The sequence below is a fragment of the Corvus brachyrhynchos genome, unplaced genomic scaffold (assembly GCF_000691975.1).
Source record: "Corvus brachyrhynchos isolate BGI_N302 unplaced genomic scaffold, ASM69197v1 scaffold34, whole genome shotgun sequence".
NCBI classification, from domain to species: Eukaryota; Metazoa; Chordata; class Aves; order Passeriformes; family Corvidae; genus Corvus; species Corvus brachyrhynchos.
The window spans coordinates 6,094,903-6,106,892 of record NW_008238126.1 but is presented as its reverse complement, the minus strand read 5'-3'; the positions used below and the strand labels follow the sequence as shown (position 1 = coordinate 6,106,892).

At 48.2% G+C, this 11,990-nt stretch overlaps 2 protein-coding genes across 2 annotated transcripts in view; one reads left to right on the top strand and one right to left on the bottom strand.

Annotated features, from left to right (window-relative positions):
- The window catches only part of TMEM61 (transmembrane protein 61), an 11,575-nt gene extending 6,631 nt beyond the window's left edge, over nt 1-4,944 (bottom strand). Inside the window, exon 1 of the mRNA XM_008633057.2 lies at nt 4,633-4,944. The gene's annotated coding sequence lies outside the window, so the exon portion shown is untranslated. The remainder of the gene's footprint in view (nt 1-4,632) is intronic.
- The window catches only part of DHCR24 (24-dehydrocholesterol reductase), a 20,664-nt gene continuing 10,030 nt past the window's right edge, over nt 1,357-11,990 (top strand). Inside the window, exons 1-2 of the mRNA XM_017733539.1 lie at nt 1,357-1,472; nt 9,095-9,239. Of these exons, the coding sequence (XP_017589028.1) occupies nt 1,357-1,472; nt 9,095-9,239 (261 nt within the window). The remainder of the gene's footprint in view (nt 1,473-9,094; nt 9,240-11,990) is intronic.

The window sequence follows — 11,990 nt, the reverse complement described above, 5'->3', positions numbered from 1 at the left end:
CTGGGACACCCCTGCCCTGGGGACACCAGTGCTGTCCTGTGCGTGGGACAGCCACGCTGCAGCACAGGAGGGTCCCTGCCCCAGCCTTGCTTTGTGACCACTTTAGTTCTCCTCAGCTCTCTGTCAAACGCTGAAATTGTCCCTTGCCCTCGTTCATGGAATCAGAACGGTTTGGGTTTGGAGGGACCATTTAAGGGCCGTGTAGTCCAACTCCCCTGCAACCAGCGGGGACATCTGCAACTAGATCAGGCTGCTCAGAGCCCCACCTCACCTGGCCTTGGATTTTTCTGGGAATAGGGCATCCACCACCCCTCTGGGCAACCCATGCCAGTGTTTTATCAGCCTCATTGGAAAAAAAACTTTTTTCTTTATAGCTAATACAATTTTTAGTTTAAAACCATTACCCTGCAGCACTCAGGACACCTGGATATCAAACAAGCTGGAGGCAGATTTGATCAAGAGCTGCCGTACCGTGCTGTGCTATGGCTGTGCATTTCACACATCCACAGATCCACCACACTGCTCTCGGGCTACAGCTGAGCATCACTGACAGGCAGAGCCATTTCTATGGATACCCTGGGCTGCTGTTCCTGCACTGCTTGGAGCTCCTCACCTCACCAGCTCGAAAGCAGCTCAAGGTTTACCTGCACAGGCTGCAGGGGCAGATGCACAGCCCTGGTGTGGAATAGTGGCTTAGAAGCCACTCAGCCAAGCTGAGAACATGCAGGTTTACAGCAGACACTGTGGAGTTTTACAAATGGCAGACTGAGGCACATGGAGGGCTGGCTCACACAGGAGTGGCCTTGTAGCAGGTTGGGTCTCCCTCAGAGAGGAGCATGGGGCAGGAGTCCCCAAGGCCAGCACCCAATGATGTGGGGGCACTGTGAATCAGGAGTTACCCTGTTGAAGGACAATAAGACAACTTTTTCTGCTCGTTACCTGCTCAGATATTGTATTTAACTGAAATTTGATTCAAACAGCATCTGAAGCACTTCAAGGTGGCGTTAGTGCACAGCTCCATGCTGTTCCCAGCACAGGGCTGCAGAGCGAGGTGGCTTTGTGCCAGCACACTGGTTTTTAAGCCCCATAACCATCCACAACCTTCTGCCTTCCCCAGAGGTCTGGCCTACAGGCAGCCACAAACCCATGCCAAATACTCCACCACGAAGTAGAGGCTGGAAGTGCTGAATGCTACCAGCACCTCTGTCTGCTTAGCAGCACCTTGGCCAAACTGCATTTTCCCTCTCTGAGAACTTTCCTGCTGGTGGACAAGGTGCTGCAACACGGGGCACAGGGAAAGGGCTTTTCCAGAATAAAGACAGAATATCTGTGGAAAATATGTAAAACATCCCATGTATGGTGAAACTGCAGTGGAGAAAACAAGGAGATATAAAAGACAGTTACAGCCCCTGCAAGAACAAGAACAAAGGAGGAACGGGGAAAGAGATTGTTCCAGTAATTGCCTCCCCCAGGTAAGGATGCTGAGCCTGAGCAATGCTGCTGGCACAAAAAAAGTGCTGCTTTTTGATTCACTGTTCACCTAATTTTGCTGCTGCAGCAAATCACATGTAAAATAGTGCATTTCACTGTATAATCAAGATAAATAAAGTCAGCTTTTCCAGTAGGGGTGTGTGTGCAGATGCATGGACCCTCTGCCCTGTCACAACAGGGGGGTGATACCAAGAGCACCAAGTCAAAAATGAATTTGGATGCACCAAGTCCAGAGCACAGGCTCCCTGCCAGAAACCTTATATGTGGGACCTGGGCCAGGCCACAGGTGTCCATCAGTGATTTGGCACACAGGACACTCTCCCCACGCCCAGCTGCCCCCAGCAAGCACCTCTGGTCATGCCTCCTGTGACAGAGTCACTAAAGAGGCACTGATGTGGCTTCAGGGGTCATTTCTCTGCAGGCATAAGGTGTCCATGTTGTCCAGATCCATAGAGAAGCCATTCCCAGGGCCTGGCCCACCTCGTGCTTCCCTTAGCATGGGCCACTGGGCACAGCAGGAGTGGGTGCAGCCTGCCAGGCTGATAAGGGGCTGCAGCACGTAGCCATGAGGATGTGCAGATGGGACAGAGTTCCTGCATCCAACACGTGTAAAGCAAAGGAGAAACCTCCTGACGTTTATCTTTGCCTTAATTTGCATCTTCTTAAAATGCCTGATTAGTTGTGCTGATTGATGTACTGGCTCAGGCACTCCTACTTAATCCAGTCAGCAAACCCAAGCTTTGAAAATATTTGTCCTACATCTTCACATGATGCAACATTCACCGGTGTCCTTTGGGGTTGAACCAGCAGCTTGACACGAATCTCTCTGTGGTGGTTCTGCTGCATGGGCAGCTGAGGGTTTGGGAGCACTCCTTTGTGCTCTCCAGCATGAAAGGCCAAGCATTTGGATGTGAAAGGGGATCATCCCCCTGACCACAAAGTGGTGTCTGTTTTTTTGGCTAGTTCACCTAGAAGTACTCCTTCTGCAGACAGCTGTGGTTTCGCCCTGAGACTTTATTGACTGCCAAAGTCCTTTTTGTACCATAATATGTACTTTGTAATATATTTTATTATTTAGTTCAAATGGCTTTTACTGAGTTTGAATTCTAACAGAAGAGCAAGAGGTGTACAAAGTTGTCTAAGATCAGTTTCTGAAGTGGTTCCTGCACTAGCTATGTCCATCATCTAGCAAGGCACTGGACCCAAATCCTCTGAGTGTATTAAAGTTTAAATATTTGCTTGATGTCTGCAATGATGTCCCAACCAGCAGCCTGTAAATCTGCACCACACTGAGGAACACAGCTGTGGTGGAAAGTCTTGGAAAGGGACTTGGAAAGTACTGATAGCATCATCCACAGAGGGCTTTATGGACAAGCAGTGTTCTCAAATTCCTTCAGCTCTTCATTTGGGACTTGTGTTAGTACAGGAGTTCCTGGCTGAGGTGCCAACTCCTGTTGGGGCTGTTGTGTAGATAAATATGTATGGTAAAGCTTTGGGTTTCCTGTAAGGGAAATCTCTGTGTTGCAGATGAGGACAGAAGGAGCTTCCTAGGAACTTTCCAACAAAATCTACAAAGGGTTTGAAATTTGCCTAACAGGGGATGGGGGCAGAAAAGAGTTAAATCCTGATGTCTCAGCTCAGTCTTCAGTCAGACAAAACTTTTCCTGAGCTCCTGGAGATTTTTGCCTCGGGGAAGCCCCGTGTCTGAGCTTCTTTCTTTCTCCATGAAGAGGCACCACGGTTGTGTTACACATGGGTAACCCACCACGCAGCATGTTTTACACGCCACAGCTGCTGCAGCTCTGCTGGAGTGTGAGCTGCAGTGAGGAAACATTGGTTTCCAGCCCTGCAGGCTCCTCAGTCAAGCTTGATGTTAGTCACATCTATCACACCTGAGCAGAGAGAGCTATGGGAGACCTGCCCTGGCTGCTGGAACACAGCAGCAGTTTGCTTTACTCCACACATTGGATGTCTGAGCTTGAAGCTCCTGTGTATCCTTGATTCCAACGGCTGATGTTCAAAGAAGTAGCAAGCACTTTGATTAAACACAAAACTGGCTAAATTTGCTTCCCCGTGAACTCAGCATTAGATGTGAGATGAACTACAGCTATGCTGACATCCCCGAGACCCGGTACTTCTTCATGCCTCTGCTGCATGCAGCTATTACAGAGCTCTCCAGGGAGTAGGGAATGGGTTGGGCTTTGTTTATTTTTCAGCACAAAAGCACAAAAGAGAAGCTCAAAGCAGCATTAATTACAAATTTTAGAGAAAAACGGTGGAGCTGCCATGCAGCTCTTCTGGTTGCCACCATGTGTGGAGCCCTCGGTGTCCAACACACACCTGTCCCAGATGTGCCACAGCTGTTTTTCCTTTTCCAATGCCCCTGCATTATCCCACTGCCTGCCTCGGCATCAGGCTGCCCACAAGCCCTTGTTCACATCACTGTGCTGTGCTGGGAGGTGGCTGAGGGACATTACACTGCCAGCAAACCTTGCAAACGTTTTGTGGGAAGCATGACAGCCTGAGGAGAGACACAAGGAATGGCTGAGAGGAGGAGTGTTGTCAAGGAGTGTTTTAAGGTTGTTCAAAGAATCACCGGCAAAGGTAGCAGCAAAAACAGATTTAATATAAAAGCAACAGCACGACAAAGTTTGTTAACAAGGTTCACTCTACTACTTACTGGATGGTTAAAGCACAGAGAGAAAAAAAGAAAACAAAAAATCCAACGTTAATCAATCCAGACCAAAATAAACCCAAAATTATCTCTGTGGAGGCTGGGCTGGGCAGGGGGAGACAAAAGGATGGGAAAATGTAAGGATAAAAAGGAATACATCCTAAAGGCACAAAAGTACTTCAATAAACAGCATTTAAACTTAACAGCACTTAAACCTAACAGATTTAACTTACGTTATCAGTTAAGTTAAACAATGTAGCAAAGGATTCATACAGGATTTACTATACCACAACAGCAACTTACTTACAGGCCTAACTTACTTACAAATCTAAAGTACTTAAGAATCCAGGAGAGCAGCATTCCCAGGACATTTGATGTAGCATATGCACACTTGCATGCACACAGACGTAAAGAGTCTGTACAAGATACCTGTAAGAAATTCCCTTCTAATTCAGTGAAATACTCACCTGGGATGCCTTTGCTGCCCTGCTGTGCCCAAAAACCTGTCTGCTTTCTTCAAAGCTCATCTGCAACATCAGCTGTTGACCCAGTGAGAGCTCTGTGACTTCTGCCCGCACACCTTGCCTCGCTTTAACCCAGAACACTTACATCTTCTTACACGGGTTTCTAGGTAACTGAAGACAATTTTGAAACTCTGCAAGAAATGACAGGAGGTGAGTTTGGGAAAGGCTGCAGCTTCTTTGTAATGGCATTAAAAGAGTCAGAGCCAGGCTGTCAGAGGGTATCAACACTCATCTCCAGGGCCACAGCTCCCTCAGTGGGGAATTTGCCTCGCACTCTGGTTAGCTCTGTGGTATGAGGCTCTGAGGAGACCCCACTCCTGATGTCTTCCTGATTTCTGCCTGCAAGAAACAGCACTAGCAGGAGATTTCTCCTATGAAGGTGTAGGAGCAGGTTGCTCCCATGTCTTCCCTCAATCTGTCAGGGAAAAACAGACTCTGTACTGATTTGGAAGAAAGAGGGGGATGTGAATGTGAGTAACAGGCATTTGCAAAGATGCATGTGAAGAAACAGCTGGAAGACATTGCCTAAATTAGTTACCTTCAGACTGAAAAGAAAGGTCTCCATCTACCATATGCAGATGACTTACATCAGCACCTCAGACTGCAACAGGACCTCACAGAAAGCACCCATAAGAAGCATCCTTGAGATGCAGACCTGCCATCCCAGATGGAGAACACGGGCTTCCCTGCTTGACCTCCCTGGGAAGTCACCCAGGATCCAGAGAGTTAATCTTGCTCCCCAAAATGTATCCTGTCCTTTTCTTTGGCTACTCATCTTATTTGAAAAGGTGTGGTTTCACTTCCCTGGCACTTCTCCTGTGCCAGAGAAGTGTCAGCTCTTGTTGGCAGGCGACTGGTTGCCTCACAGAGAGATTAAACTCTCTTGCCCTGTGATTCACTCTGCCAGTTCCAGCATGAGGGAAAATTCATCCCAGCCCTATAATCTGCATTAGTCTGGATGAAAGTGGACACCTCAGTGCAATAAAAGTTCAGGGCTTATTACAGGCTCTGGGCTGATACCATAGATAATGGTAATTAACTGCTGTGGGATGAGAATGGTTTATTGCTGGCTGATTTCTCAATGCTTCCTTAAGCATTCTGTAAAAAAGTGGGCCTTGCCAAGGATGGAGAGGGCAGGAGGAGACAGAAGGTAGCTGTGTGAGTCTGCAGCTCAGCACATGAGGGGCTTGGAAGTGCACCTGGAGTTCAACATGAGCTGGGGGCAGGATCAGTGCATTTACCCATTCTCAGATTTATTTGTTTTGAGTCACAGGGTTTCTGTGGATGGGTATTTAAAGGCCACTGTTTCCCATGGGTAGGGTGCTGCAGCAATCAAAAAACCGGGGTTTGGTTGTTTCAGGAGGTTCTGAAATTACTGTCTCATTTTACTAGCTATGGCTCCAACCAAGTCTGCCAAACTGGATTCTACAGCAATTTCCTGTATTAAAGGAAACCGAGCAATCACACCCTCATCACCTTCTGTGCAGACACCTTTTCCAGTCACTGATTTGCAGAGCTGAGGACCAGTGGGTTTATCCAGTCCTCAGTCTGAAAATCGTTCTGTATCTCCATGAGATGATCCACACGTGGGAGCACATCTTGTCGTTCTCCACAGAAAGGGGCAGGAACCTCTTCTCAGAGCCTCCAGCTTCCTTCTGCTCAGTTCCATACACGTGGGAGTTGCTTCCAAGGCACATCTGCTGTTGAAAGGAGCCGAGCAACTTGGAGGGAACAAATACTGGCAATCAGCTTTCGACCTGATTTTATACTGAGTTTTCTAGTGAAAAAAAGGACATTTGTAGTCTATCAGCATAGCACTGAACCACATTAAATACGCCTCCATTTATCTTCAATAAGAGACCAATACAGTTCCTTACTATTGGAACAATGGTATATTTTTGTCACCCTTAATTATTAACTTATCTGGCTGTGATTTCTTCATTTATTAAAAGGATATTCTGGGTGACTTTAACAGCTATACAACTCTTATATAACCAACATCTTAAACTCTTTTTTCCCAGCCATTCTTCTCCTTTTTTTTTTTTTTTGCTCTGCTCACAGCTTTTCTATTTTTCTTTGGCATAAGTAAACCCAAAAGGCCAGATCCTACAGTTACACTGATGTTTTTGGAGCATGGCCTGGAGTTTTATCAGTTTACATCACCTGGGAGTGGGCCCATGGAATTTTTAAAACACTGAAATAAATGAAAGCAGACAGGTGACAGAGTGACAGCACCAGACAGAGAGAATGGCCACAGCCAAGGCAGTGCCAGTCTTAGATTTATTTGGAGGAAAAGGGCCTGCAAGTACATCTGGTACTGGGACGCTAAACACACAGGCAGATTTGCTGGGAGCTGAAAACGGGAGAAAAATGTGGCCTGCACAGAGAAACAACTTGTAGTGTTTTTCTCCAGTGACATTGTCAAGCCCTCACCATCATCACCCTGAATGATCGCTGCAGGTTCCCACAGAACTTGCGACTCCAAGCAAGAAGATTCCAGAGGCAAGTGATGGGAGAGGGTACCCTGCAGTCACTCCCCACCAGCTGTGGTTCATGACAAGGTGCATCCTGGAAGCCACTGGCACTGGTGTCCATTATATCATGAGTCTGAAATAATCCATTTATTGCCTTTCAATGACTGCAGCTCCTTTCTCATGCCCAGCACAGTTGGTGTCCCCAGGATCTCACCAATAGAAGGAGACAAGGGACCATCACTGCTTCTTCACTCACTTCTCCTCCTCACTCTCAGGGCTGTGAAGCCAACCGATGGTCACCATGAGCTCGCTGTCCCCCACTGCTCACCCAGAGGAGTGTGGCCTCCCTCAGCCTGTAATTTGAGTGCTGAAACCCCAAGTTCTTCAGTAACCAGCTCTCCACACCCGCTACCATGCCACAGCCATTTCATTTCTGCTACAGAGGACACTACCCTGGTGACAGTGAAGGGAGGGCTGAATTCCTTTCCCAGTCTGGCTCTCTGTTTTGACAAGTGATTCTTTTTATAAATCCCAGACAGGGTATCCTTTCAGAGGCAGTGTAAAGCTGGATTTAATACACGTCACAGAGAATACACGAAAGCTCTCGTATGTTCTGCAGCACTGGGGTTTTTTTTGGTGGCTCTGTGAACGTGCTGACCAGCAGCTGACCTCGCCTCCTGATGCAGAGCACAGCCACTGAAGGATGGGACACACTCTGCCATCGTCTGTATTCCCAATTTCACTTCCAACCCTGCATCTGCTTCCCCCCAAGGTGGTGATGGGTCCCACCAGCACCTACAATAGCTCATCACCAGAGGAGTGGGGCCTTGCGACACGATTGGTGTCAGAGCACATGGGATACAGCCCATGTATCCTTGGTTCCTGCAGCACCAGTTATTTCTTCTCTTGGTGAAGCCCTTCCCAACGTGAACAGGGTGACTGCAGCCTTGAGAAGACAGAGGAAAGCAAGGGAAAAAGAGCAAAGTCACCCCAAGGACTCTGTGCTGGACAGGGTAGACCAATCCACTTTCCTCACCACGGATGTTAAATGAGTCCTTCCACATTAGGTCCACCTACACCTAAAATAGCCTCACCAATCTAACCTTGCCTAAGCCTTCGGTTGGTGTTTCACCTTCCCTGAGAGCTAGCTGGAAGTTCCTAAAGTAACTGAAAACTCATTTTCCCTTTTTGACTGATTTCCCTAGGGCCACCCCAGCTACAGCTGCTGCACCAAACCCTCTGCCCTCCTCCTCCTCCTCAGGGCACCACACACCTCTACTCCCTCACATGAAACATTTGTGAAACCTGAGAAATAGGTCCTGGGTAACAGATATCCCACTGATAAATACCTTTCAAAAAAACCCATCGGGACGCTGGTCAATTGAGCAACATCAGGTAAACACAGGGAGCCCCGCTCCAGCCCACGTTCCCCTACAGGCTTTTCCTTCAGGGTGACCGGACATACTTTGGATTTCTCAGCAGAGGGAGCTTCTCACAAGCAATTTGAGCAACACCTCCCTCCAAGCCTCAGCAACTCTCCCGTTTCAAACAGCACCAGCTTTGCACCAAACCAGCTGAAGGAGAACTGCAGGAGAACTGAAGGAAGGTGACTCCTAACCCCGAGTAACCATCGGCTGGTTTGTTTATGGATTTAAGCAGGCTTGCAGTCCTCCCAAAATTCTTTACTAGTTTTCATAACTATTCCTGTAAAATGCCTGTCCTTTTAACGTCCTGGCACCTCTCAGCAGCAGCTCTGTGGCAGTCAGTACCAGGGCTGTGAGAGTTTGCGTGAAAAAAATGGGCTTTTTAATGCTTTTCAATGCCTTCCTTTGGTGCCACTGAAGACCTCTTGGTATTTTTCTTACAGAGACAGGAGTCCTCAGCCTACTTTTGTGTGCAGCTCAAATGCTCTGTATGTTATGATCGTGTAGTGTGGCCCGCAGGATCAGGGCAGTGATTGTTCCCCTGCGCTCGGCGCTGATGAAGCCACACCTGGAATCCTTTGTGCACTTATGGGCCCTTCATGACAAGAAAGACATTGAGGGGCTGGGGCATGTCCAAAGAAGGGCAACGGAGGTGGGAAAAGGTCTGGAGCACAAGTCTGAGGCTGAGGGAGTGGAGGGGGGCTCAGCCTGGAGAAAAGGAGGCTCAGAGGGGACCTTCTCAGTCTCTACAACCCCCTGACAGGAGCGTGTAGCCAGGTGGGGGTCAGGCTCTTCTCCCAGGGAACAAGGGACAGGACAAGAGGAAGCGGCCTCGAGTTGTGCTGGGGAGGTTTGGATTGCATATCAGGAACAATTTCTTCACATAAAGGGTTTTCAAACACTGGAACAGGTTGCCCAGGGCAGTGGTGGAATTATCATCCCTAGAGGGGTTTAAAAGCTGTGTGGATGTGGCACTTGGCAACGCTGGGTGAACAGTTGGACTTGATGGTCTTAGAGGGCTTTTCCAACCTAAACAATTCTACGATTCCATGACTGTGTGTCCCTTTTCCCGGTCTCCTTGGACAAACAGCTGCGTCTTTTGTCCAAAAGCCTTTCCATGGTTACCACCAAGCCCTGCTGGGTAAGGAGCAGAGTCCTGGGCAGGGCTGGCAGGACCATCTGGGATGAGCTCTCCCCAAGAGGATGGGGAGCTCCGGCACAGTCAATGCCAGGCCCGTGCTCTGCTCCCAGCACAAGCGTGCGTGGGGTGAACTCCACCAGGAAGCTGATCCAGGCAGAAAAAAAACTGATTTAAAAAAATTTGTTTAATTCTTCAGTCAGATCAGTTCTCCAACCTGTTTTACTGAGTGACAGCAGAAGCACTTGTATTGCACAGCATGCCCAGAACAGCACGAGTGGGCGGATGGGATGGCAGGAGAGGGAGGGAGGGAGGAGAGGAAGGGAAAAGGACGGCTTTTTTAAGAAGCACTAACAGCTTAAATGCACTTTAAATTATAATTTAATTGAAGAAACCAGGGATTTCAGTCTCACCAAGATACCAAGGGAACCTTAGCTCTTCCAACCAGATTTGCAGATGATGTTTTCCTAAGCCTACATAGATCATTGGATGATGTTTTGCTCAAATAACTAGAATAACTAGAATTGAAAACCAGCAGCATTTCTAACACTTATTTCCCCTTCCCTCATCCCCGTCTCATTCCTGTGTTCTCTATGCCTGGCATCAGTAGGTACACAAGCAATTTGACCATAATCTGAATGGTGGTTCACTCCTCTGCTTTAAAGCAGTTTCACATCACAATTTTTGAGCTCACCTACCCCTTTCTTGTTGCCTAGGACCTTACAAAAACAAGAGCAAAACATGAAAAACATTATAAGCACTTTTAATGGTTCTTCATAAAAACAATTTCAAAACAGTATTTACACTGACAGCATAAATATCCCCTTAGGAATAAATGATGCTGTTATTCAATAAGCCCAGTGCTTGATCACATTCAGATCAGGAATAACTATTTAGGTCCTTCAGAGAGGTTAAAATAACCTCCCTATAGGGCATGGGAACCTTCTTTTGCATGAATAATTCCAGTCAGCAGATGAACTGATAAATAAAAGCAGATAACATAAATCAGCTCAGATGTTAAGAAGAGCTAGTGAGCAGACTAGGCACAAGTGCAACAAGTGTAAGTTGGCTATAAGTAAATTTAGTCTGGAAATTAGGGGACCATTTCCAAATATGAGAGCTGTGAAGTCTCCGACTAGTCCTTCAATAAAAGCAGTGGGACAAAACCCATAAAAGCAGTGTGCTGAAGTTTCCATCCCTGGAATTGTTCCAGGCCAGGTTGCATGGGGACCTGAACAAACTGTTCTAATGGAAGGTGGTTCTGCCCATGGCAGAAGGGTTGGAACTAGGTGATCTTTAAGGTATTTCCAACCCAAACCATTCTGTGAATGATTCCATAGAATCATGAAGTGGGGTTCAAAACAAAGCCTTCCAGTTGTCTGAAGTCAGCTGAAAGGTGTGGCTGGCCTGCCACAGCTGAGCTCCGAACCTTGATCCCTCCTTGTCTGAAGTTTCCATCTCCCAGCTATCAATCATCTAAAGACTGAGGTAAGCATTTGTCCTGCTGGCAAAGAGCAAGAGGCACCACCTGACACATGTGTTACATCACCATGGCACTGTCCTCACAAAACACCTCAATTCCACGTTCCTCTCTGAACCCAGCGGTGCCGTGGCAAAGTCTCTGCCATTCCAGGGTCCCTGACAGCACTGGCTGTGCCAGGACCTCCTGGGGCTGTCACTGGACCTCTGTCACTGTCCTCTCAAGCAGCACATCCCTTGAGGCATTTTAACTTCAAAAAACAAAGCCTCATCTTTCTCACAGACTTTATTTATCTTCCCTCACATGGTTCCAGCATGGATGGGAAATTTCTGCTGGGGTTTTAGAGCGCAAGCTGTGTTTTGGAGGGAGATGTCCCCTTCTTTACGCTGGAAATGGAACTGTACGGCGCTTTGGACTTTCTGTGGGAAACACCTGCACTGCCGGGTTTTGCTCCAGACCCCAGCCTAAAGGCAGCAGGGTGCATCCCTTGTTCGGGAGACACTGGCCACCACAGCACCTCCAAGGGCCTGTCCCCAGCCCTGACTGGGGGTCCCGTCTGCCTCAGCCCTTGTCCTCTGCCCTGTATCCCACTCAGCCCTTGTCTAAGTACCAGTCACCAGCTGGTGACTTACCAGGGGACCTGACCCGGCTCCCCCCAGCCCTGCCCGGGGATTTGACCATGCCCAGTCCCCCCTCCCAGCCCTGCCCGGGGATTTGACCATGCCCAGTCCCCACTCCCAGCCCTGCCCTGGCCGGCGGCTTCACACTGGCCACGCGCACCACAA